Source organism: Myxine glutinosa, chromosome 11, assembly GCF_964187855.1.
Source record: "Myxine glutinosa chromosome 11, kmMyxGlut1.1, whole genome shotgun sequence".
Taxonomy (NCBI): Eukaryota; Metazoa; Chordata; class Myxini; order Myxiniformes; family Myxinidae; genus Myxine; species Myxine glutinosa.
In genome coordinates this window covers 94,026,038-94,053,361 of record NC_136271.1, presented here as the reverse complement: position 1 = coordinate 94,053,361, position 27,324 = coordinate 94,026,038, and the positions used below count along the sequence as shown (strand labels likewise).

The window sequence follows — 27,324 nt, the reverse complement described above, 5'->3', positions numbered from 1 at the left end:
TTTTACAGCTAGTTGTGGGTTTTACACTTTTTTCACAGCTAGTTGTGGGTTTTACACTTTTTTCACAGCTAGTTGTGGGTTTTACACTTTTTTCACAGCTAGTTGTGGGTTTTACACTTTTTTTACACCTAGTTGTGGGTTTTACACTTTTTCACAGCTAGTTGTGGGTTTTACACTTTTTTCACAGCTAGTTGTGCGTTTACACTTTTTTCACAGCTAGTTGTGGGTTTTACACTTTTTTCACACCTAGTTGTGGGTTTTACACTTTTTTCACACCTAGTTGTTTGTTTTACACGTTTTTCACACCTAGTTGTGGGTTTTACACCTTTTTTACAGTTAGTTGTGCGTTTACACTTTTTTCACGGCTAGTTGTGGGTTTACACTTTTTTCACAGCTAGTTGTGGGTTTTACACTTTTTTCACAGCTAGTTGTGGGTTTTACACTTTTTCACAGCGAGTTGTGGGTTTTACACTTTTTTCACGGCTAGTTGTGGGTTTACACTTTTTTCACAGCTAGTTGTGGGTTTTACACTTTTTTCACAGCTAGTTGTGGGTTTACACTTTTTTCACGGCTAGTTGTGGGTTTACACTTTTTTCACAGCTAGTTGTGGGTTTTACACTTTTTTCACAGCTAGTTGTGGGTTTACACTTTTTCACAGCTAGTTGTGGGTTTTACACTTTTTCACAGCGAGTTGTGGGTTTTATACCTTTTTAACAGCTAGTTGTGGGTTTTATACCTTTTTCACAGCTAGTTGTGGGTTTTACACTTTTTTCACTGCTCGATTCGTGACAGCAATCGCCTTCTCCCTACCAAGGACAACATGGGATGTTTAACGTGCAGCACCAATTGATGCTGTGCTGGCAGATTGGGCTTGAGCATAACGTGACATTTTGAGCACGGCGTGCCCGTTGAAGTCTTCGAAAAACCATCCTGATATTTTATTGTCAAACACGGCTCAAAGGTAAGTGTGTTACACCTGCACCATCCTGTTGGGCTGGTCAAGCATTTTCTTCGAGACAACATCTGGCAACCACATCACAAAGGTACTTTTTCAGTTGCAAAGCTCAGTGTACAGGAGTAAACGTTCTCAGCTGGTTGCTCAAACTGTAAAATATTAACATTCATTCTGGAAAACGCACTCAATCATTGATTTCTTCTTTTTCTTTCTGTACAATGTCCTTTTATCACTTGTTTGAAGATACGGACAAAATGCGCAAGTTACCACCAAGTTCACATGAACATTATGATTCGATCTCTCATCATGCAAGACTCATTCATGAAGTCAGAAGGGGACAAATGGAAAGGTTACAGACAAGGATGAGTCTAAATGAGGCAGATTGTTAAACCCGATAGACATGCAAGAATATGCAATTGGACCAGCGTACTGCTACATATACACCTCCTCTCTCCGACAGTATTGTTGTTCGTGATGTATTACAAAGTTCTAGTGATAATGCTTATGAAGCAAACAACTACTGTATTTATGATGTGATGCCGATGTGGTTCTGCTTCTTCTTCTTCTTTTTAAGTCGACCTTTTGGAAAACATGGTTGTATGTTATGGCAACCAAAAGACGATTGTTTTTCCTACATTATGAGGAATGAGCATCATTATGGATACAAAACATTATCAACATTGTCATAGATGTCGAAAGCACTTCTTGCATCCCAGCAGCATGATGAGGCCTACTATGTATGTAATTAGTAAATTGGATTTGATGATTACCTATTCTACCGTTTGTTTTGAAACTCTTTCTTTCAAAACCTACCGACATGACCGACATCACATGGAACCTCCAGCCCATGATATCGCCATCATCGTAATGAGCCTGATTTTGCTTCACTGCAGGACGAAGGCCTCGTTCATCTGGTGTTGGCGATGACGTTTTCGTTTTCGAACGAGTCCTTATGTTTGCCAATTCCGGGTTTGTGAGAAAATGAAGGCAAGAATGCGGAATCCGTTCAGGGTACCGGTGATAACTGACCTCTTCACGAAAGACACCCGAGGGTTTTCAATGTCCACCAGCTACCGGTACTGGCAGACGGGTCCTCCCGGTTAACGTCCATCTGAGGGACCACACAGACATTCATGTGTCGCCCTGTGAAGAAAAAAAAGAGGATGACCGTTTATATCTCGGTGGGGATATGAACCAAGACGAGAGAGCTCAGAGGCGAGTGTGCCTTCGTCCAGGTTCTAGGCTATGCTGCAGACAGGATGACCTACAGGTAGGTACACTCACCTCTAAACTGTCCAGCCTGGGTTTGAATCCTGACCCAGCCATAAACCATCATCCCGGTGTTTCACAGGTGGGGAGATTCATCAATGTGTGCACCGTCTCTCGGATGGATGTTAAACCGGCATTTAGTCAGCGGACATTAAAGATGCCACTGTGTCCTTCGCGAAGAGTAGGCGAGCTATCCCTACTACCCCGAATGAATTACAAATTCCTGCCGAAACCTATATGGAGGGCATTGCATCAGCGGCACAGCCCTCGACCAATGATGCCACCGCACAGCCTCGTGCTGCTTATGGAAGAAGAGGAAGAAGATCCTGCCAACACCCGATCTCCCCTAGATATCATAAAGCACATCAAATATGGATTCTTCCTTATTCATATATACAAGTGTGAAAGTTTACACTACAACGTTGGATTTCAAGTACAAATTGGCATGTACATTAAAGAGTAATAATACCTTGACAGGAGTTTGTACACGGTGTAAATGTCATATAGTAATATAATTTAAGGATTAATCTGATTTGTCTAGAGGTATAAAATAACAGTTGCAGAAAATCTTAGCAACAATATCCGTAACAAGGAGATATCTTTTGTTGTGCGAATATGCAAAATTACCTCGTCTACATGAGGATAGGGTTAGAAGGGGGAGATGGAATGGATGCTCTAATATACCATGGCGGCCTCCTCCATGTTTCTCAGTCTCAGCAGGACATCGGACAGCAGGTCTTGATAAAGGCTGAGCGCCAGCCATCCCGGGAAATACATGAGCGTGATGAGTCCCTGGAAGTTAAGAGGGTAGTGCGAGTAGTCCCACGAGCAGGCCCCGAATGATCGCAGCACTAGGCCGCAGGACAACTCCCACATGTACACACACGCGATGTACACGGGCAGGCGACGTTGGAGGCTCCATCCACGTTGCGCCGCCAGCTCGACGTACAGACGTTCGATCACCATGCTACACGAGCCGTACATGGCGAAAGACCACAAGGACGTGTGGCCCGCCAGGGTCCACTCGCCCTTCTCGAAGAGGTTGAAGAAGGCCGTAAAAAAGACTTCGTCCATCAGGCCGTGGGCCCCGAAGAAGAGGAGGTGCAGGTGTTGAGGTACGGAGCCCCGAGCGTACCTGAGGGCCGACCGACGAGGTTCGCATCCCGGGGCGTCCCGTACGAGCCGGAGCCGTAGAAATCGATCGAGGAAGAAGGAGTGGAATAGGGCCAGAGCGAGGCACAGAGGGACGGACGGACCGGAGGGTCGTTCGACGCCATGGGACAACCTCCCTGGAGGCAGCTTGCACAGGGACACGCGACTCACGGCGAAAACGAGCGCGAACAGGACGAACTTGCTCCAAAACGGACTTCCGGGGAAGAGCCGCCGTTGTAACAGGTAGGTCTTCTCGAGGGTGAAGCCGATGAATGCGTGGCAAAGCGCCAGGTATGGCGATGAAAAGCCCAGGAGGCGCCGGTCTCCCGTATATCGAAAGTGTTCTGCGGCCGAGAGCAGCACGTCGATGGTGGTGCCCTGCATCGCGTACCAATACAAGCGGTGTCTCAGCGGGAGTGCGGCGAGCTCACCCTGTGACCTCTCGTTAAGGGGAGACCCTGCGGTGTTGCAGTCTTTGGTCCGTGTCCCATGCGCATTCTCACAAGGTAAGGCCTTGATGTCCGACAAGCGATGGCGTTGGCGCAACCCCTCGGTAGACCAGGGTCCGTTCGCCTTTAATGTCCGGTCTTCAGCTTCGACTAGCCTCACCATGATTTCAGGAAGTTGTGGGTGGTGAAGGAGGCTCTGTCAAAAACATAGGCAACCATTAACACACACACACACACACACACACACACACACACACACACACACACACACACACACACACACACACACACACACACAAATAAACAGAACTTTAACATATCCCACCTTTAGATTTTGTCTGTGCAGTCTGTGAAGTCTTGTCTTGTCACTGAACTACTCCCTCAAACTTTTGTTTCCGTGGTTGTGAAATGTTTTTAATAACGTGGTCGTGAGGTGTTTTGAATTACTAGTGAGATACAGATGAGACACAGGAGGCCAGAAGCAAGCAGGCAATGCAGATACGGTGAATGCGAAAGCATGAAACCAATAAATTCCACATTCCTGTAGCACCTTCAGTCGCACGTCAGACATGGACAGCAAGTTCGTGAAGGACTTCAATGAAAAACGTACCCGTTCGCAAACAAACGGGTACGTTCACTTAGAGAAACATCAATCGTGGGTCCGTAGCGAATCTGCATATGGCGATGGGAAAATATCAGAAATTGAAGGGTTTTTTTTATGTTAAACGATTCATATAAACATCCGTTAAATCATATCACACGCAAATCATCAAAATCTAAACAGTATCTTTAGAATATCGGTAAATATTGTTCCATCGTGTTTCAAATCGTGTTCGATACACTATGATCGTGATGATCGTGTTCGTGAATCGTGATCGATAATCGTGTATCGTGATCGATAATCGTGTTCACAATCGCTATGTCGTATGTGCTCCCGATACGTGTACCAAATTCCCGAAACGTGTAAGGCTGCTGGGCCATAGAAGTTCACGGTTCACGGTTCACGTTTCACGTTTCACGTTTCACGTGTCACGTTTCACGCGTGAAAGGCGGAATGAACATGCACACTTTTTCTATGCGTGAACACGGAGATCTCGGTCGACCTGATTATTTTTAGACTGACATCCGGGCAAAACTTCCGAAACAAAATGGACGACTACCGAGAACAGTTGATCGAGTTAGTGAGAGCAAGGCCCCTGCTGTGGGATCCGCGTGTGGCGGATTACAAAGACAAGGACCAGAAGGCACAAGTTTGGGAGAACTTGAATGGGCGTCTGAATTCACCGACAGGTTAAGGTTTATTGTTTTCGGGTGTGTGCGCGTGTGTGTTTGTTTAATTGTGTGTGTGTGTTTGAATAAATTTTATGTGCGTATAAATTAATTACATTCCAGCTTATACTACTTCTTCTTCTTCTTCTTCTTCTTCTTTAAGTCGTCATTTTATGTCTTTTGGAAAAAAATTAAGACTGAGTTTATGACAACACAAATCTATAGATTGAATTTAATGAAAACAAATATAACTTTGTAAGCGCAAGAGAAGAGAGGTCTCACCACCCAGTCTGAACGTTTTCAAAAGTAGACTCGCTAGACTACTAGACAAATTACCCTAGCCTAGATCATCACGACCAACACCACATTATCCAAATTAATAGGTACCAACCTGAGAGTAATGATGAGCTTTTGTTCTGCTTCGATCGATTTTCTCCAGTTTGTTTGACCTGGCTGTAGATGTTCCAGGACGAGGGTCTTCAAGGCATCGTAAGTCCTGTATGACATCCTGGTATAATTGAAAAACAGTTCTTCATCGGGATTGTCAAGCAGATAACGGAATGTTCGGTGGAATTCACCACGGGTTTCTCTCAGAAGGAAGTGCTCTCGGCTCCAAATTCTGTGCCTTTTTCTCTTCCTCCGTCTTAGTAGAAGCAGAATGAGGCAATCTTCTTCATCCGAAGAGTCCATGTTGACGGTTACTCGGCCAAAGCAGAACTGGCGCGCAACACGTGAACAGCCAACTAGCCAAGCGTGAAATCCTATGGCCCAGGGTCCGATTGTTCACGTGAACGTGAACCGTGAAACGTGAACCGTGAACGTCTATGGCCCAGCAGCCTAACTGTACCAAATCAACAGTTAAAAGGATTTTGAGCCCATAGGTGTGACGGCCTTCGCAAGATCGATGGCGACAGCGATCTGTTAGATCTGATCCTCCTTCATGCCGAAGTGCAGATCCTCCTTCATGCCACATCCGATCGATGCAGCCGTGCAGCGATCGGTGCAGGCGTTCATGCGGCACACGGTGCAGCGATCGGTGCAGTCGTTTGTGCGGCACACGGTGCAGCGATCGGTGCAGCCGTTTGTGCGGCACACGGTGCAGCGATCGGTGCAGTAGTTTGTGCGGCACATGGTGCAGCGATCGGTGCAGGCGTTCGTGCGGCACACTGTGCAGCGATCGGTGCAGTCGTTTGTGCTGCACACGGTGCAGCGATCGGTGCAGCCGTTGTGCGGCACACGGTGCAGCGATCTGTGCAGCCGTTTGTGCAGCGATCGGTGCAGTCGTTTGTGCGGTACATGGTGCAGCGATCGGTGCAGGCGTTCGTGCGGCACACTGTGCAGCGATCGGTGCAGTCGTTTGTGTGGCACATGGTGCAGCGATCGGTGCAGTCGTTTGTGCGGCACACGGTGCAGCGATCGGTGCAGTCGTTTGTGCGGCACACGGTGCAGCGATCGGTGCAGTCGTTTGTGCGGCACACGGTGCAGCGATCGGTGCAGCCGTTTGTGCGGCACATGGTGCAGCGATCGGTGCAGTCGTTTGTGCGGCACACGGTGCAGCGATCGGTGCAGTCGTTTGTGCGGCACACTGTGCAGCGATCTGTGCAGTCGTTTGTGCGGCACACGGTGCAGCGATCTGTGCAGGCGTTCATGCGGCACACGGTGCAGCGATCGGTGCAGTCGTTTGTGCGGCACACGGTGCAGCGATCGGTGCAGTCGTTTGTGCGGCACACAGTGCAGCGATCGGTGCAGCCGTTGTGCGGCACACCGTGCAGCGATCGGTGCAGTCGTTTGTGCGGCACACGGTGCAGCGATCGGTGCAACCGTTTGTGTGGAACACGGTGCAGCGATCGGTGCAGTCGTTTGTGCGGCACACGGTGCAGCGATCGGTGCAAACGTGGACTCCCACATCCTGCTGATACTTGCTCCCGCATGACGTTATTTTCCCGGGTGCCGCACAACGGCTGCACCGATCGAGATTTAACGGATGTTTATATAAATCGTTGAAAAGAAAAAAAAGCCTTCAATTTCCAATATTTAGCCTTTTCATTTGGGCCTCTCAATTGAAGTCCCGCCCATAGGGCGGGTACCGTTGCTCGACGTAAGAAGACGTCACAATGAACGTCATGCAAACGCGAATGTTATGCGGGAGTCCAAACCTGAGAATGCTGGAGACCAACGCTGAAATTGCGAAAACTAAATAGCCTATTTTACTCCTGGGGATCCCAGGATTATCCACCCAAAATATCTTTGCGATCGGTTCAGCAGTTTTTACGGTACCTTCCAATGGACAGACAGACATTTGGTGAATTATAGTAAGATGTGGTGGTGAGGTGTTTTGAATTACATGGTGGTGAGGTGTTTTGAATTACATGGTGGTAAGGTGTTTTGAATTACATGGTGGTGAGGTGTTTTGAACCACGTGGTGGTGAGGTGTTTTGAACCACATGGTGATGAGTTGTTTTTGATTACGTGGTGGTGAGGTGTTTTTCATTACGTGGTTGTGAGGTGTTTTTAATTACGTGGTAGTGAGGTGTTTTGAATTACATGGTGGTGAGGTGTTTTTAATTATGTGGTGGTGAGGTGTTTTTAATTACATGGTGGTGAGGTGTTTTTAATTATGTGGTGGTGAGGTGTTTTTAATTATGTGGTGGTGAGCTGCATTTAATTATGCGGTGGTGAGGTGTTTTTAATTACGTGGTGGTGAGGTGTTTTTAATTACGTAGTGGTGAGGTGTTTTTAATTACATGGTGGTGAGGTGTATTTAATTATGTGGTGGTGAGGTGTTTTGAATTACATGGTGGTGAGGTGTTTTGAATTCCGTGGTGGTGAGGTGTTTTGAATTCCGTGGTGGTGAGGTGTTTTTAATTACGTGGTAGTGAGGTGTTTTTCATTATGTGGTGGTGAGGTGTTTTTAATTATGTGATGGTGAGGTGTTTTTAATTATGTGATGGTGAGGTGTTTTTAATTACGTGGTGGTGAGGTGTTTCTAATTACGTGGTGGTCAGGTGTTTTTAATTACATGGTGCTGAGATGTTTTTAATTACGTGGTGCTGAAGTGTTTTGAATTATGTGGTGGTGAGGTGTTTTGAATTACGTGGTGGTGAGGTGTTTTGAATTACGTCATGGTGAGGTGTTTTGAAAATATGTGGTGGTGAGGTGTTTTGAATTACATGGTGGTGAGGTGTTTTGCACCACGTGGTGGTGAGGTGTTTTGAAGCACGTGGTGGTGAGGTGTTTTGAATAACGTGGTGGTGAGATGTTTTGAATTTTGTGGTGGTGAGGCGTTTTGAATTACATGGTGGTGAGGTTTTTTAAAATTACGTGGTGGTGAGGTGTTTTGAATTACGTGGTGGTGAGGTGTTTTGAATTACATGGTGGTGAGGTTTTTAAAAATTACGTGGTGGTGAGGTGTTTTGAATTACGTGGTGGTGAGGTGTTTTGAATTACGTGGTTGTGAGGTGTTTTGAATTATGTGGTGGTGAGGTGTTTTGAATTACGTGGTGGTGAGGTGTTTTTAATTCCGTGGTGGTGAGGTGTTTTTAATGATGTGGTGGTGAGGTGTTTTTAATTACGTGGTGGTGAGGTGTTTTTAATTACATCGTGGTGAGGTGTTTTTAATTATGTGGTGGTGAGGCGTTTTTAATTATGTGGTGGTGAGGTGTTTTTATTTACATTGTGGTGAGGTGTTTTAAATTATGTGGTGGTGAGATGTTTCTCATTATGTGGTTGTGAGGTGTTTTTAATTCTGTGGTAGTGAGGTGTTTTGAATTACATGGTGGTGAGGTGTTTTTAATTATGTGGTGGTGAGGTGTTTTTAATTACATGGTGGTGAAGTGTTTTGAATTACGTGGTGGTGAGGTGTTTTTAATTACATGGTGGGGAGGTGTTTTTAATTACATGGTGGTGAGGTGTTTTGAATTATGTGGTGGTGAGGTTTTTTAAAATGACATGGTGGTGATGTGTTTTGAATTACGTGGTGGTGATGTGTTTTGAATTACGTGGTGGTGAGGTGTTTTGAATTATGTGGTGGTGAGGTTTTAAAAAATTACGTGGTGGTGATGTGTTTTTAATTACATGATGGTGAGTTGTTTTTAATTACGTGGTGGTGCGGTGTTTTTAATTGCTTGGTGGTGAGGTGTTTTTAATTACGTGGTGGTGAGGTGTTTTGAATGAAGTGATGGTGAGATGTTTTTAATTACGTGGTGGTGAGGTGTTTTTAATTACGTGGTGGGGAGGTGTTTTGAATTACGTGATGGTGAGGCGTTTTGAATTACGTGGTGGTGAGTTGTTTTGAATTACGTGGTGGTCAGATGTTTTTAATCACGTGGTGGTGAGGTGTTTTTAATCACATGGTGGTGAGGTGTTTTTAATCACGTGGTGGTGAGGTGTTTTTAATCACGTGGTGGTGAGGTGTTTTTAATCACGTGGTGGTGAGGTGTTTTTAATCACATGATGGTGAGGTGTTTTTAATCACGTGGTGGTGAGGTGTTTTGAATTACGTGATGGTGAGGTGTTTTGAATTATGTGGTGGTGAGGTGTTTTGAATTACGTGGTGGGGAGGTGTTTTGAATTACGTGGTGGTGAGGTGTTTTGAATCACATAGTGGTGAGGTGTTTTGAATTACATGGGGGTGAGGTGTTTTGAATTACATGGGGGTGAGGTGTTTTGGATTACATGGTGGTGAGGTGTTAAAAATTTGGTGGGGGTGAGGTGTTTTAAATTATGTGGGGGTGAGGTATTTAAAATTACATGGGGGTGAGGTGTTTTGAATTATGTGGTGGTGAGGTGTTTTCAATTACTTGGTGGTCAGGTGTTTTTAATCATGTGGTGGTGAGGTGTTTTCAATCACGTGGTGGTGAGGTGTTTTAGATTATGTGGGGGTGAGGTATTTAAAATTACATGGGGGTAAAGTGTTTTGAATCACGTGGTGGTGAGGCGTTTTGAATTACGTGGTGGTGAGGTGTTTTGAATTACTTTGTGGTGAGGTGTTTTGAATGACGTGGCGGTGAGGTGTTTTGAATTACTTGGTGGTGAGGTGTTTTGAATTACTTGGTGGTGAGGTGTTTTGAATTACATGGCGGTGGTGTTTAAAATTTGGTGGGGGTGAGGTGCTTTAATTTATGTGGGGGTGAGGTATTTAAAATTACATGGGGGTGAGGTGTTTTTAATTACGTGGTGGTGAGGTGTTTTAAATTACTTGGTGGTGAGGTGTTTTGGATTACATGGCGGTGAGGTGTTTAAAATTTGGTGGGGGTGAGGTGCTTTAAATTATGTGGGGGTGAGGTATTTAAAATTACATGGGGGTGAGGTGTTTTGAATTACGTGGTGGTGAGGTGTTTTGAATCACGTGGTGGTGAGGTGTTTTGAATCACGTGGTGGTGAGGTGTTTTGAATTACATGGTGGTGAGGTGTTTTGAATTACGTGGTGGTGAGGTGTTTTGAATTACATGGTGGTGAGGTGTTTTGAATTACGTGGTGGTGAGGTGTTTTGAATTACATGGTGGTGAGGTGTTTTGAATTACGTGGTGGTGAGGTGTTTTGAATTACGTGGTGGTGAGGTGTTTTGAATTACGTGGTGGTGAGGTGTTTTGAATTACTTGGTGGTGAGGTTTTTTGAATTACATGGTGGTGAGGTGTTTTGAATTACTTGGTGGTGAGGTTTTTTGAATTACTTGGTGGTGAGGTTTTTTGAATTACTTGGTGGTGAGGTGTTTTTAAATTACGTGGTGGTGAGGTGTTTTTAAATTACGTGGTGGTGAGGTGTTTTGAATTACGTGGTGGTGAGGTGTTTTGAATTACTTGGTGGTGAGGTGTTTTGAATTACTTGGTGGTGAGGTTTTTTGAATTACTTGGTGGTGAGGTTTTTTGAATTACTTGGTGGTGAGGTTTTTTGAATTACTTGGTGGTGAGGTGTTTTTAAATTACGTGGTGGTGAGGTGTTTTTAAATTACGTGGTGGTGAGGTGTAATCGGCCCAAACTTCCAGTCTGCATCTACCCCTCCCCTATGTATGTGCTGAGGGGTTCTTTCTTGAATTTTATATATTTTTTCAACCTAAATCTTCAACCTAAATTGCTTATAAAAATGTAATATCACAAACACTACAAATAAATTTTGTGCAAAGTAATTGTTTGTATTATGATTGGTGTAAATCATGACAACACAGCAACTCAGGTACAGTCATTATTCTCAGCTAAAATAAGCCCGTTCCTCAGTAACGACGCGTGGTGAGGCGAGCGCAGCGAGCCGAGCCGAGCCAAGCTAATATACACACACACACACACACACACACACACACACACACACACACACACACACACACACACACACACACACACACACACACAATATGTGGGCGTGCAATTTTCATCTTAAATATATATATACATACTGTTTACAGAGTGCCTCGTTTATTTTACATCGGGTGATTTTTTTTTTTCAAGAACCCGAAACAATTTCCAAACACTAAAATCTATATCAGTTAGATTTTAGTTTACCTTTTAGTTTACCGTGATTTTAGTCAACTTGTAGTTTACCCCCGACGCCACCCCGACCACACTTTCATTCCATTTTAGTGGGGCACTAAGTCTCATAATATACATTTACATACATGATATATTTACATACATGCACACATATACATACATATATACACACATACATAGACATATACATATGTATATACGTACACACATACATATGTACATATATACATATATACACACATGCAGACACATTTACATATACATACATACATACATACATACACATTCACATATACATACATATACATATATACACACATGCAGACATACATACACATTTACATATACATACATACACACATACAGTTATATATATATATATATATATATATATATATATATATATATATATATATATATATATATATATATATATATATATATATATATATAACTAACTAAAGAAGCACACTAACCATATGACATGACACTGACGTCATGCACATAAATTATACCAACACATCACCTCCAAACTAGGAGGCATCCGTGTGGTACTCAAGTCTTTGTAGACTGAGATTGAAGCTCTGTGGTCACAAATAGACAAAGGCAGAGATGTCGATCTAGATTTCACCCTTATGGGACATGCCCTTTTTATAATAAAGAAGGTAAAAAAAATCAAACATTTAAACAGCCTTGGACGTGCACCTTGACCCACGGCCAAGGCACACCGTCTATCAAGATTGTCCCATTGGCATACACATGCACCTCAACCCAAGGGCTGAAGCACATGGTCAATAAAAACACATGCATCCTGATCCTGGAGGGCCAGAACGCATGGTCATACAATTGGACCCCTCCTCCATATGAGTTAGTCCCCACGACTTCAACACCATGTCGTCCCGATGAGGGCTTATTTTTTTTCCTCATCAGGACAACATCCTGCAAATTGTTTATTCGTGACCAATCTAAGCCCTTAATATACACAGGTTGAACCCCCTAACTTGACTGGGAAGCAAGGCACAGATTGAGTCACCGCAGCAATTGCTGCACAACCTGTTGGCACCAAGTGCCGCCTGCCATGCGTACACATTGTCTCTGCCCTGCTCCACGACAATCAGGAGGTTTGCAGTCAGGAACATTAAATTTAACTAAAGAAGCACACTAACCCTATGACATAACCATAGAGCTTTAATCTCAGTCTGCAAAGACGTGAGTACTACGTGGTTGCCTCCTAGTTTGGAGGTGATGTGTTGGTATAATTTATGTACATGATTTCAGCCTCATGTCATAGGGTTAGTGTGCTTCCTTAGTCAAATATATATATATATATATATATATGCATGTGTGTATATATGTATATATGTATGTGTGTATGTATGTATATATGTATATGTATGTATATGTCTATGTATGTATGTGTGTATATATGTATTGTCGTGCAACTCCGATTAACACCAGAGTTGCGGATGGCCTAAACGGTCTTATTTGGAGGCAACTACCCAAACACGGATTCAGCTATGGCTGCGCGGGAGGAAGAAGGAAAATGGAGGCTGTGGCGAAAGCACTTACCTATTAAATCAACCACCCGGAAAACTGCGTTCAGGTATATGTACAAAAATAACATAAGGGTTTATTAAATGAAAAGCAAGGACAGGAAAAGCACGCGCCGGTAATGAAATATCCTAAATCGGGATCCCGCACACCAGATATCAAATACAAACGAGGGAATCTGAATCACCAAAAGAAAAACGTTCGTTATGTTATCGTGAACACGGAGCTCGGTCTTATCTGGTCTCGTCATCCTCTTCTTGTAACACGGCCCCTCTCGGCCGCCACCAGGCCTCGCTCCAAGTCTCTCAGCAACGCGAAGGCCCGAGCCAACGCCCACTCCGCCCGCACACGACGAGGTCCCTCGCTCCAAGTGCCACAAGTCCAATGCAGGCCAGCGGCTCCACACGAGGTCGATCTCCACACGAAGCACGGGAAGACAGGAACGGAGAGAACGCAGGTGTGACTGCACGTCTCGTCCTTCCAACTCGCTTCTCAAAACCAAACTCGTGCTGCGCAACTCACTCACTTGAACCACAGTCCTCGGTTCTGCGAACTCAACTCGCTGGATCAAAACCAACTGCCCCGATGGCGTTCGGCGCTCGTGACTCAACTCTGCACACGAAAAGTCCAACTCGGGATCCAACTGCCCAAACGAACTCCTTTCTCAACTCGACTGCACGCACTCTCAAACGAACGGCCCTCTACTCTTCTGCCCGAAATGGCGTCCGGCCTCATTAATATCTGCCGGCCGGTGATATCCGCTTTGGCGCTCTGCCAACCAATCAGAGCCTCGTAACTTCCCGCCCTCTGTCGACCCGCTTTGCTCCTCCCGCGCCCATTCGCGCCAAACGAGCACAGCCCTCCTGGGCGTGGTACTCAAGGTGGATAGGCCTCTCGGAGGTGTAAATGGCGGCGGCCATTCGGCGGTGTCCTGGCCTGATTTCTTCCTAAGTCATGTCAGGGGGGAGGGCGTCATTTAGTGTTGCATTAAGGACCCGTCAGAATGTCTATGTGGTGTGCGGTGCCAAAAGGGACAAAGAACGGCTAACCAGGTGAGGACACACAGGGGCTTATTCTTAATCCCTACACTACCTATCACTCGAACCTCCTGGTAGATTCACAAGTAAACATCTTAACCGACAAACGCCGACACATGAACTTATTACAGGTAGTTTTCCTTACCGCGACATCTCGAAGCATGTTACCTATTCAGCTCTATTCTGCTCTACATATCACTACCCGCCAGACATAACAGTATATATGTATGTGTGTATGTATATATGTATTTATGTATATGTCTATATATGTATGTGTATGTATATATGTATTTATGTATATGTCTATATATGTATGTGTATATATATATGTATATATGTATGTGTGTATGTATATATGTATCTGTGTATGTATATATTGATATGTATGTATATGTCTATATATGTATGTGTATATGTATATATGTATATGTATGTGTATGTCTATATATGTATGTGTGTATATATGTCTGTGTGTATATATGTATATATGTATGTGTGTATATATGTATATATGTATGTGTATATATATGCATATATGTATGTGTGTATGTATATATGTATATATATGTATATGTATGTATATGTCTATATATGTATGTGTGTATATATTGTTGCGGACCGCGGATAAGGTGTTGATTTGCCGAGCGGATGGCGGCCGCGGCCCGAACTATTAACAATGACTAAGACCCGATTCCTTAAACGTGGGCCAAATCGTGCCACAGGTTTTCAATGGGGAAAAGACAAAGGCGACATGGATGTGAAGAAGAGGAAGACGAAGGCAAAAGGTTGGAAATGCTACTATTATTTATTTACTATTTACACAATTGAAAGAAACCAAGGAGGAGGAAGGATAATAAAATAATTTACAGAAGAAATCAAGGAGACACAGTGCAATGCTAGCTTACCTACAGTCTTAATTAACCCAGGACAAGACACACAAAACGGACGACAATCAAACTCACACGGATGGGGAAATGGCAGGCAGGAATGGAAGGACTGGTAGGAGAGGAAGGTCCAATGGGAACCGGAGCTGGAGCTTGATCCTGCACGGGACGTCGGGCGGGACCTCGACGGCCACCGATGCCACCGCAATCTGGCCCCCGCGTCGCAGCGGGTCAAAACTGCGTGGTCTCAAAGCTGGTGGTGGTGGTGGTGGACTCTAAGCTCATCTGCCGTCCCTGGCGCAACTCTGGTTTCGCACTTCTGGACTTGGACTCCTCTGCCGTCTCTGGCGCACTTCTGGTTTCGCACTTCTGGACTTGGCCTCCTCTGCCGTCTCTGGCGCACTTCTGGTTTCGCACTTCTCGCAACCCTTTCTTTGCACTTCTCACTTGGCCTCCTTCTCATCACTCCTGTCAAAGGCCTCCGCGCGCGCTTTTTATAACGCCCGCGGGCGATCAAGCCGCCGGCCTCTAGAACAGACCCATCGGTGAGCTCGCCTCGGCCCTGATTGGTCGGCACGGGCCCTCTAGCTCCACCCTTGATGACGATGGGCGGGCACGCCCAGGATTCGGCAGCTCCTCCCCCTTCTTCTCCAAGCCTACCTCATGGCTAATGGAGTCGCGGTGAATGCAGTTGGCAATTGAGGCTTTGTGAAATGAAAATGAAAGGGGATCTATCTATTTGAATTCGGTGCAATGGAGTATTAATTAATGGAAGACAAATCCTTAGCCTAATACACAGAATAAGGAAATAACTACCAACAAGAAGGAAATCTATGATTGGCTGGTGGATGTTTATGAAATAACTACGGAACGACCTTTGACCTTTATACACAGACTGGAGGCAGGAGGGTCCACAATAAGACAATAAAAAAAAACCACAATCCTCATATCCACAACAATATACATATATATATATATATATATATATATATATATATATATATATATATATATATATATATATATATATATTGTTGCGGATGTGAGGACTGTATATATTTTTTTGATTGTGTGCTTTATTATTATTATTATTGTTATTCTGCGCCTCCTGCCTCCGGAGCTGTGTAAAGGTGAAAGGGCATCCCATAATTAGTCCACAAGCATACACATCAGCCAAATAATAGAATACCCCTGTTGATAGTTATCTCTTATTCTGTGTTTTAGGGTAAGGCTGTGTCTCCCATTAATTGAAATACTCCATTGCACCAGTGAAAGAGATAGATTCCCTTCATTCCCACTCCCAACACTTCCATTCCCCCCTTTTCGTCAATTGCAATTCGCATTGCCAACTGCATGTTGGGCAGTTTTCCCTTCATCCGCCATTGACCACGAGGCAGGGTTGGGGAAGAAAGGCGTGTCTCCACCTCGTCATAGAGGGGAGGAGTGAGCCAGCCCCGAACAACCAACCGAGCACGAGGGGTTTGGTTTGAGAGGGCGGAGGAAGAGCGATCGGGGAGGTTCGCAAAGGTTCAAGGGTGGGGCTATATATAACCCATGAGAGACGCCCCCACGAGAGATGAGCTTTTACAGAGGAGAGACGAGTACAGGGGAAGGAGCTGGGTCGTCAGAGCAAGAGCGCGTGGAGAGGTCCATGACAAGAGCTGAGTTGGTCGTCAGGGGTGGTCAGTGGTTGCGTTGAGTGGTTGCGTTGGAGAAAGAGTGGTTGGACAAACAAAAGAGAGAGGAGAGAACCCGTCACGCGAGAGAACCCGTCACGCCAGACCCCCCACCAGCAGCGTTGGCTTGGCTCCACCAAGCAGCTCCGACCCACTACCCCGCGCACACGACAGGATCGGTGGCATCGGCGGCCGTCGAGGTCCAGCCCGACGTCCCGTGCGGGATCAAACTCCAGCCAGCTCCGGGCCTTCCTCCAGCCACCCACCTCCTGTCATTCCTGCCTGCAATTTCCATCCATTTGCGTACGTGAGTTTGTTTTGTTCGTGCTGTCCTGGGTAGTAACAATAGGTCTGTATAAGCTAAAGATTGCACTGTGTCAACTGCGTCTGATGTCCCTGTAAATAAACGTGACTGCTTGCTTCCTACTTATATGTGTAAATAATAAATCCAATTACTCTTCTGTCCGTCTTCTCGTCTTATTCCTTTTCCTCTTTGCATTCGGTCGTTTTAGAGTTTTCCAGATTGGGCAGCTGCGGTGCGATACGGCCAAAGTTTGGGGTGAATCGGGTGAGTTGGGGAAGAATCGGGGGAACTGTTAGGTCGCGGTAATACACCACCGCTCGGTCAATATAACATCTTGTCCGCGACCCGTAGCAATATATATATAATATATATATATATATATATATATATATATATATATATATATATGTATATATATGTATATATGTATATATATGTATATATATATATATATGTATATATGTATGTATGTATATATATATATATATATATATATATATATATATATATATATATATATATATATATATATATATATATAATATATATATATATATATATATATATATATATATGTATATAAAAAAGTTCAAAACACACCTGGTCACAAGTGTGCCGCACTGACCGGGTCCTCAGTCGAGGTCCTCAGCATCATCCCGTTTCGGCCCTTCAACCTCGATACGGTCAGCTAAGGTGGGCCAGCAGGGGCACATACACATCCACATGCAGCAACTACACCTGGATGCATACATACCCCCACCCCCAGCCAGTGCGAACGCAGACTATAACAACAACACCTCCGCATCCAGAATCCACAGCACCAAACAAACATGTTGGAACACTCAAACACCCACCTTTATACCCTTCACCATCACCAACAAAACACACCAGATCATTCATTCACACCCATATACACACACACACACACACACACACACACACACACACACACACACACACACACACACACACACACACACACACACACACACACACACACACACCAACCAACCAACCACCTACCCTTACAACATACACCACTCAACATACAAAAACACACACTCATGCAAAAATTAATTCATGCAAAAACACACACCCTCACCCACTCACTCATAAACACAAAATAAGAAATAATAATAGTAACAAAAAAAACCAAAAAAAAAACCACACACAACCAACCTACACCATTCGACGTGCCTCCATAAACTTCCTCCATATCCAAAATGAGCCTTTCAAGGCAATCTGGGCCACCTTGTCACACATCCTCCTTCTTTCTGTCCCACACACTCCCAGCCTAGGAAGAAATGCAGAAAAGGAATTGCCAATATACCCTTTACACCCCACCTCAAATGGCTGACGCAAAACTCGCCAACCCTTCTCCCGGCACTCTGCCTCCAGCTCACTGTACTTTCCTCTCTTCCTCTCATGAACCTCCTCCATGTTCTCTTCCCAAGGTACCGACAATTCCCCTAAGATGACCTGTCTTGTTGCACCTGACCAAATGACAATGTCAGGCCGCAACCTTGTCACACAGATCTCCTCTGGGAATACCAATTGTGGCTTTAGGTCTGCCACCACCTGCCAATCACAAGCATCTGACAGCCCTCTTGCTTTCCACCTCCTCCTCTTTCCACCTCTTACCAATTGGCCCTCTTTGACAAACCACACCTCTCCCCCATCAGTCTCCTTCTCCACTCTTCTTTCTCTTGACCTCAGCACCTCTTGTTGCACCATCTGCACCACCACTGCCAGCACCTGATCATGTCGCCACCTATATTGTCCTTCTGCCAATGCTACTGAACATGCACACAGTGCATGCTGCACTGTTCCCACACCTCCACACAAATAACATCTCTCCTCCTGCAACAACCCCCACAATCTCAAGTTTACTGGTGACGAGTTTATAGTTTATATATATATAATATATATGTCAAGTTTCAAGTTTACTGGTTTATATACAGACTTGGCATTTAATATGGCATATTTTTTTTTGTGGAGGTGAACTTATTTTTCAAGATGACTTAGAACCAAAAGTTCATTGGAATTATGTTGAAATTATTCTAGATTTTGTTAATGTGACCTTTAAAAGAAACAAAAACCACATTTGACATTTCGAAACAAATAAATTGATCCTTGAAAGTGATGTAAACTGATATCGAACTCAATTCACGGACAGTACTGTGTTAAACTTCTGTGCGTTTTCCAGAAGTAACTCTTTATTTTGCACATTAGCCAAAAATGTTTTTTAACAAAAACAAAAGTTAAATTACGACTGGGATTACAGACAGTAAAATTACAGTTCAGTACTTCGTGTAACCCCCACGAGCATTCAGGAGAGCACGTACATGTTGAGGCATGCTGTTCACGAGATTTGCCAAGGTTTGGACAGGAATCGCTTGCCATGCAGTGACAATAGCCTGCTGCAATTCACGCACAGAGGTCGGCTGCTGGTCCAAGTGGTCGATTTGACGCGTTAATTCTGCCCACAAGTTCTCTATCGGATTCATATCCGGGGACATGGCAGGCCACTCCATATGCTCTACACCACGGTCAGCAAGAAACTGTTGGATCATGCGAGCACGATGAGGCCGTGCATTGTCATCTTGGAAGACAAAGTTTCCTCGAAAGGCTGCACGAACAAATGGAAGCAATGTTTCTTCCAGAATGGCCCTGTGCTTGAACTGGTTCAGGTTTCCATTCAGAACCACCAGGTCAGTTTTGCCCCCTGCATGAAAAGCAGCCCAAACGGTCAACCCACCACCTCCAGCTTGGACCCTTGGCACTATACAATCTTCGTTGTAGGCTTCATGCACGTGTCTGTGCACTCGGACGCGGCTATATTGACGATAGACCAGAAATATAGACTTGTCACTGAAGATCACGTGATTCCAGTGTCCTGGCTGCCATTGACAGTGCTCTCTGGCCCACTGCAATCAGCGCTGGCAGTGTTGGTTGGTCAGACATGGCTTTCTCAGGGGACGCCTGGCACGATAGCCTGCTTGAACCAGTCGTTGGTCGACTAGCCTTCTGGATACAGGCACATTTGTCAGTTGCTGCCACTCAGCCCTAAGCCGATTAGCTGACTTGGTACGGCCATTGCGGACTAACCGGTGCAGCTGGCGATCATCCCTCCTTGTGGTTCTGCGGGGACGTCCTGACCTCGGTATTGGAGTAGGGACACCCCTCTGAGCATTTCGTTTCAGGATCTTTGACACCTGACCTTGAGTGATGCCATACTACCGAGCAATAGCACGCTGTTTCATGCCGGAATTTCATAAAGCCACCACTAAATGACAAACAGCATTGTCGAGTTGACGGACCATCTCCAGGGGAAGCGGCAATAACTTTTGTAGACATGCAGCAGTTGTTTTCCACTAATACAGAACGCAACAACCCTTATATACCCGATTGTGAAGCCAATCGTCAAATGTACCTGTCCGTACATTTTGTCACGCCACCTGTAATATAATCCTGTTATTGACTTCTTGCTGCGACAGACAATCAGTGACATGGTTCTTTTAACAAAGAAATCACGGAAGCGTAAAAGAAACTCACAAGATTGATATACTGAGTTAAGAAAGTAAATCCAAGTCAAGAAAAAAAAAAAAATCCATATTAAATGCCAAGTCTGTATATATAAAATAAATAAATATATATATATATATAATTATGTATGTATGTAAGTATGTATGTATGTGTGTATGTGTGTGTGTGTGTGTGTGTGTGTGTGTGTTCGCTTTGCGGTGTTCCATGCGTGTCACGTTCTCAGCAAGAACGTCGAATCAAAATACCAGGCAGAGCAGCGAATGAACGTGTTTTCCTGTTTGTCGTCGTGCGCCGCATGACAACGAGCCCAGCCCCATGAAAGGCGGGAACCCTCGTGTCGAGCAAATAGTCAATTTGCAATGAAACGAGTCAAACGAAGGACAACGAAGCAAACAGTAACCGCACGAGCTGTGTTGCACCATAAAGACTATTCGTTCTTGACATAAATCCCCGGTTTACGTCGATTATTTTATTTTTTGCGCCGTAATGACCGAGCTGTGTCTGCACCGTAACGGCGTGACGTCACTTACTCGCTTTATTCACAGCCTCGTTCGCCGGCTGTTTGTGTTCTGCTGTCCGCTGGCGTTCCGTGTCTCGAATCGAGACGTTTTCGATGTCGGCACTCAGGAGGCAGGACCCGTTTGTGATGCCGAACCATCCACCCCGGCAGGTAACCCCGTCGATAAGAATCGCTCCTTTCCGGCTTCCCCTTCCGAGGTTGTGCGCGATGCCATGACGTCACGCGGTCGCTCCGACGAGGCGGGCTTTGAGTCTGTCGTGTGAACATTGAACCGTCACCATGGCGAATTTGCACATTTTTTACAGCCTCCCCACAAGTGTACAACGAATCAATGCTTTGTATAATATATAGCTGTCCCATATCTCGTTTTCTATTTCGTTTTTGCTTTTTGGGCATTTCATTGAAAAAAAAAACCAATAAAAACATTCCGCCATATAAATGGAGATAATGGAGGGTTTACGACGTCAACGAGTCACCGAGTGTTATTCCTGGACTGCAATGCACTGTAGGAGGAATTCGACGAAGAAGAAGATCGGGGAGAGGTAAAAGATCAAGACAAAGGAACTACATACAAGAGGAGTGACGAGTAATGAGAAGAAGAAGAAGATCGGGGAGAAAAAAAAGATCAAGGCAAAGGAAATACATACAAGAGGAGTGAGGAGTAATGAGAAGAAGAAGAAGATCTGGGAGGGAAAGAAGATCAAGGCAAAGGAAATACAGACAAGAGGGGCTGAGGGGTGATGAGAAGAAGAAGAAGATCGGGGAGAGAAAGACGATCAAGGCACAGGAAATACATACAAGAGGAGTGAGGAGTAATGAGAAGAAGAAGAAGATCTGGGAGGGAAAGAAGATCAAGGCAAAGGAAATACATACAAGAGGAGTGAGGAGTAATGAGAAGAAGAAGAAGATCTGGGAGGGAAAGAAGATCAAGGCAAAGGAAATACATACAAGAGGGGCTGAGGGGTGATGAGAAGAAGAAGAAGATCGGGGAGAGAAAGACGATCAAGGCACAGGAAATACATACAAGAGGAGTGAGGAGTAATGAGAAGAAGAAGAAGATCGGGGAGGGAAAGAAAATCAAAGCAAAGGAAATACATACAAGAGGAGTGAGGAGTAATGAGAAGAAGAAGAAGATCGGGGAGAGAAAGAGATCAAGGCAAAGGATATACATACAAGAGGAGTGACGAGTAATGAGAAGAAGAAGAAGATCGGGGAGAGAAAAAAGATCAAGGCAAAGGAAATACATACAAGAGGAGTGAGGAGTAATGAGAAGAAGAAGAAGAAGGGCGGGGAGAGAAAAGACGATCAAGGCAAAGGAAATACATACAAGAGGTGTGAGGAGAAATGAGAAGAAGAAGAATATCGGGGAGAGAAAAAAGATCAAGGTAAAGGAAATACATACAAGAGGAGTGAGGGGTAATCAGAAGAAGAAGAAGATCGGGGAGAGAAAGAAAATCAAGGCAAAGAAAATACATACAAGCGGAGTGAGGAGTAATGAGAAGAAGAAAAAGATCGGGGAGAGAAAGAAGATCAAGGCAAAGGAAATACATATAAGAGGAGTGAGGAGTAATGAGAAGAAGAAGAAGAGCGAGGAGAGAAGAAAATCAAGGCTGTGGTGCTGCGCACACACGACTCAATTGCCAGAGAGGTAGGCCACAACGCGTGGATACAAACAAGAGTCTTTATTACAAGCTCGCATATCAGCACTGGGCGGGCTCGAGCTTAGAGCCCGCATATATGTCCCGAGGCCACGCCTTGCCCCCGGGCGTGGCCGATCGGCCGAAAGGCAGGGCATGTATTTCAGTTCCCCGCCTGGACGCTCGCGCCACCCACTGGTGCGCGGAATTATTGACCCTTGTGCCCGCCACACGCGCCCCCCCAGAATTCCCACGCACCTGAAGAGTGAGCTTGCGGGGAAGCCGGATGACCCGGCCGAAACGCCCTCTGGCGATGCGTGCAGGGTTGGGGGGTAGCGGGGCTGGTGGGCTGGGGGATCTGACCGCCGGGGGGCGGCCTCGACGCGGAGGCAGAGCTGCTTGCGGGGGGTGGTCCAGATCGAGGTGGGCCGGCTTGAGGCGGTCCACGGAGATACGATCCGCGGCACCGCTGATGTCCACGGTGAAATGTTTGTCCCCGGTCTCCAGCACGCGGAAGGGCCCGTCGTACGGGGGCCTTAGCGGTGCCCGGTGGGCGTCGTGCCGGACGAAAACGTACTCCGCCGTGCGAAGCCCCAGGGCGACGTGGGAGGACGGGCAACCGTGGTGTGCCGTCGGCACCGGGGCGAACCTCCGCGCGGTCTCCTGCACGGTGGAGCGCTGTTGCGCCGCGGACCAAGGAGCCGTGGAGTCGGGGATAAATTCCCCCGGTACCCGCAGCGGTTGTCCGAAGACCAGCTCCGCCGAGGACGCGCGCAGGTCGTCCTTGGGCGCCGTCCTGAGGCCCAGCAGGACCCAGGGGAGCCTGTCGGCCCAGCTGCCGTCGCGGAGGCTGGCCCGGAGCGCGGCCTTCATCGAGCGATGAAAGCGCTCGCACAGGCCGTTGGCCTGGGGGTGGTAGGCCGTGGTGCGGTGCAGTTTGACGCCGAGCCCTTGCGCCATGGCGCCCCAGAGCTCCGAGGTGAACTGGGGGCCGCGGTCGGACGAGATGTCCGAGGGGGCACCGAACCGGGCAACCCAAGTGGCGATGAAGGCTTGCGCCACATCAGCTGCAGACGTCGCCGCCGATGGCACGGCCTCCGGCCACCGTGTGGTGCGGTCCACCATGGTGAGGAGGTGGGTGAACCCCCGGGAGGGGGGCAGAGGTCCCACCAAGTCGACGTGGACGTGGTCGAACCGACGCTCGGGCACCGTAAACGGGGCCAACGGGGCCTGGGTGTGGCGATGGACCTTTGCGCGCTGGCACGCGAGGCACGTCCTAGCCCAGTCACGGACGTCCTTCCTGAGGCCATGCCAGACGAACTTCGCTGCGATGAGCTTCTGGGAGACCTTCGTGCCCGGGTGGGACAGGCCGTGGATGGCGTCGAAAACCGGGTGCTGCCAGCCAGCGGGCACGATGAGGCGAGGCCGGCCGAGGGAGACGTCACACAGGAGGGCCGCGCCCGCGACGTCGAACGGCACCTCGGTGACGCGGAGGCCCGTGACGGCGGTCCGCAAGGCGTGGACGCCGGGGTCGGCGGTCTGGTCCTTCGCCATCCGGGCATAGTCGATCCCGAGGTGGACCGCGTGTGCGACGGACCGGGAAAGGCAATCCGCCACCGGGTTGTCTTTACCCGCGACGTGACGGATGTCCGTCGTGTACTCGGACACGGCAGAGAGGTGACGTTGCTGCCGGGCCGACCATGGCTCGGCGACCTTGGCCATCGCGAACACAAGGGGCTTGTGATCAACGAAAGCCGTGGACGGGCGGCCCTCGAGCAGATGGCGGAAGTGTCGGATCGCCAGGTGGAGCCCGAGCAGGTCGCGGTCGAAGGTGCTATAGCGGCGTTCGTGCGGGCGAAGCTGCCGGCTAAAAAACGCCAGGGGCTGCCAAGCACCACGCACCCACTGCTCGTGCACCGTGCCCACCGCGTAGTCCGACGCGTCGGTGGTGAGGGCGATCGGTGCATCGGGCGCCGGGTGCGCCAGCATGGTGGCGTTGGCCAAGGCCAGCTCTGCGCCTGCAAACGCCGCGGCCTTCGGCTCCGACCAGGCGATGTCACCTTTGCCCGGCTTCCCCCAGAGGGCCTCGTGCAGGGGGCGGAGGAGCTGGGCGACGCGGGGACCATGCCCAGGAATTCCTGGAGCCCCTTGATTGTGCGGGGGCGCAGAAAACTCTTGACGGCCTCCACCTTGGCCGGTAAAGGGACGGCCCTGTGCCTGGTGATGCGGTGCCCCAAGAAGTCAATGGCGGCGACGCCGAAGCGGCACTTTGCGGGGTTGATGATCAGGCCATGCTGGCCCAGGCGTTCGAAAAGCGTGCGGAGGTGGAGCAGGTGCTCCTCCCGGGATGCGCTCGCGACTAGGATGTCGTCCAGGTAGACATAGATGAAAGGTAAATCGCGCAAGACGCTGTCCATGAGCCGCTGGAACGCCTGGGCCACATTCTTCAACCCAAAAGGCATCCGCAGGAACTCAAAGAGGCCGAAAGGGGTGATGACGGCCGTCTTTGGGACATCGTCCGGTTGTACGGGGACCTGGTGGTAGCCCCGGATGAGGTCCACCTTGGAGAACACGGTCGTGTTTGCCAACCGGGCGGAAAGGTCTTGGATTAGCGGTCGGCGGTGGTGGCATCATTGAGCCGGCGGTAGTCACCGCACGGCCGCCATCCGCCGCCGGGCTTCGGCACAATGTGCAGAGGAGAGGCCCAAGCGCTATTGGAGCGCCGTACGATACCCAGCCGTTCCAGCGTGGCGAACTCCGCTTTCGCCACGGCGAGCTTCGTGGGGTCGAGGCGGCGTGCCCGGGCGTAGACCGGCGGCCCGATCATGGGGATATGGTGCTCCACCCCATGTTTGACGGCCACCGCTGAAAAGGTGGGCCGCGTGAGGGCCGGGAAACTGGCGAGGAGGCGGGTAAACTCGTCCGCTGCCGGAAGCGTACAGACTAACCTCGCCGGGACAGAACCTTTCAGCAAGCCGCTTGGCAAGCCGCTCGCTAGCCGCTCAGCGAGCTGCTCAACGAGCCGCTCAGCGAACAAGCGAGCGAGCTGAAGGTTTCGGCCTGGACGAGACGTCTGCTCTTAACGTCGACCAACAGCCCATGCGCACATAGGAAGTCCGCGCCAAGCAGGGCCATTGGCACGATGGCGGTGACGAACGACCATTGAAAGCGCTGCCTTCCGAACCGCAGTGAGAGGCAACGCTTCTCGAATGTGCGGATGGGTGTACCGTTGGCGGCAAGCAAAGCGGGGCCCCAGCCCGCGGCTTGCTTGTCGGACGCGGAGGCAGGGAGGACGCTTACCTGCGCTCCCGTGTCACAAAGAAAACGGTGCCCGGACGAGGTGTCCATGATGAACAGGAGGCTGCCGGAATGGCCGATGCTCATGGCCGCAAGTGAGCGCCGGCCCGGTCGTTTCCCGACCCGTCAAAAGAACACGGCGGGCGGCACGTTTTAGCCTTGCGGCCGAACCTGGCATGGTAGTAGCACCAGGTTTGCGGCGGTGGCCCCCGTGGCGGTCGTGCTGGCGGCGGTGGTGGTGGCGGCGGTGGTGGTGGCGGCGGCGGTAGTGGGCAGGGCGTAGCAGCGGCCACGAGGGAAGCAGGGGGCGCTGTAGCCTCCGCGTTGGGATCCACTATGGCAGCACCGTACACCGACCGCGTGTCGCAGGCCGCGAAATACTTGTCGGCCTCTCCAGCCAGGGCACTGGGTTCTGTTATTTTGGAACCGGCCAGCGTGAGGCGCACCTGTACAGGTAGCTGGCGTAGGAAAAGTGCTCGGAATAAGAAATCCGGGCACTGGTCTCCAAGCAGGGACAGCATGAAGTCCATCCGGACGGATGGTCGTGTGTCGCCGAGGGCGGGAGGGTCCAGGAGGCGGTCGGCACGTTCGACCTCAGTGAGCCCGAACGTGGCAAGGAGGAGACGTTTGAGTGCCTCGTACTTGTGGTCGCCCGGCGGGCACCGAAGGATGGACACGACGCGGGCGGCAGTGCCGGGCCCGAGGACGGCGACCACGTGGTAGTACCTGGTCTCGTCCGCCGTGATGCCCCGGAGTTGGAATTGAGCTTTGGCCTGCACAAACCAAACGTCGGCTTGCGCTTCCCAAAACTCCGGGAGTTTGATTGCGACGGTGTTGGTAGCCATGGCGCGTTCAGGGGTCAGCAACGGCTGAACCAATCGGGGTCACCAGTGTGGTGCTGTGCACACACGACTCGATTGCCAGAGAGGTAGGCCACAACGCATGGATACAAACAAGAGTCTTTATTACAAGCTCGCATATCAGCACTGGGCGGGCTCGAGCTTAGAGCCCGCATATATGTCCCGAGGTCACGCCTTGCCCCCAGGCATGGCCGATCGGCCGAAAGGCGGGGCATGTATTTCAGTTCCCCGCCTGGACGCTCGTGCCACCCACTGGTGCGCGGAATTATTGACCCTTGTGCCCGCCACAAGGCAAAGGAAATACATACAAGAGGAATGAGGAGTAATGAGAAGAAGAAGATCGGGGAGAGAAAAAAAGATCAAGGCAAAGGAAATACATACAAGAGGAATGAGGAGTAATGAGAAGAAGAAGAATATCGGGGAGAGAAAGAAGA

The 27,324-nt window shown here is 48.1% G+C and overlaps 1 protein-coding gene across 6 annotated transcripts; it reads right to left on the bottom strand.

The window, feature by feature from the left end:
* Positions 1–923: 923 nt before the first annotated feature.
* TMEM229A (transmembrane protein 229A) lies at positions 924–21,324 on the bottom strand. 6 transcript variants are annotated; one of them, XM_078786864.1, is made up of 4 exons: positions 21,107–21,301; positions 4,376–4,497; positions 2,909–4,021; positions 924–2,098 (listed from the first exon to the last, which is right to left on the bottom strand). In XM_078786864.1, the coding sequence occupies exons 2-4, from the start codon at positions 4,394–4,396 to the stop codon at positions 2,087–2,089; spliced, it is 1,146 nt and encodes a 381-aa protein (XP_078642990.1). In that variant the 5' UTR covers positions 4,397–4,497; positions 21,107–21,301; the 3' UTR covers positions 924–2,086. The 6 variants fall into 6 exon arrangements, with proteins under 6 accessions (XP_078642990.1, XP_078642992.1, XP_067987562.2 ...); XM_078786866.1 differs by lacking the exon at positions 4,376–4,497 and having other exon boundaries at positions 2,852–4,021; positions 21,107–21,324; XM_068131461.2 differs by lacking the exon at positions 4,376–4,497.
* Between the last annotated feature and the right edge of the window lie 6,000 nt (positions 21,325–27,324).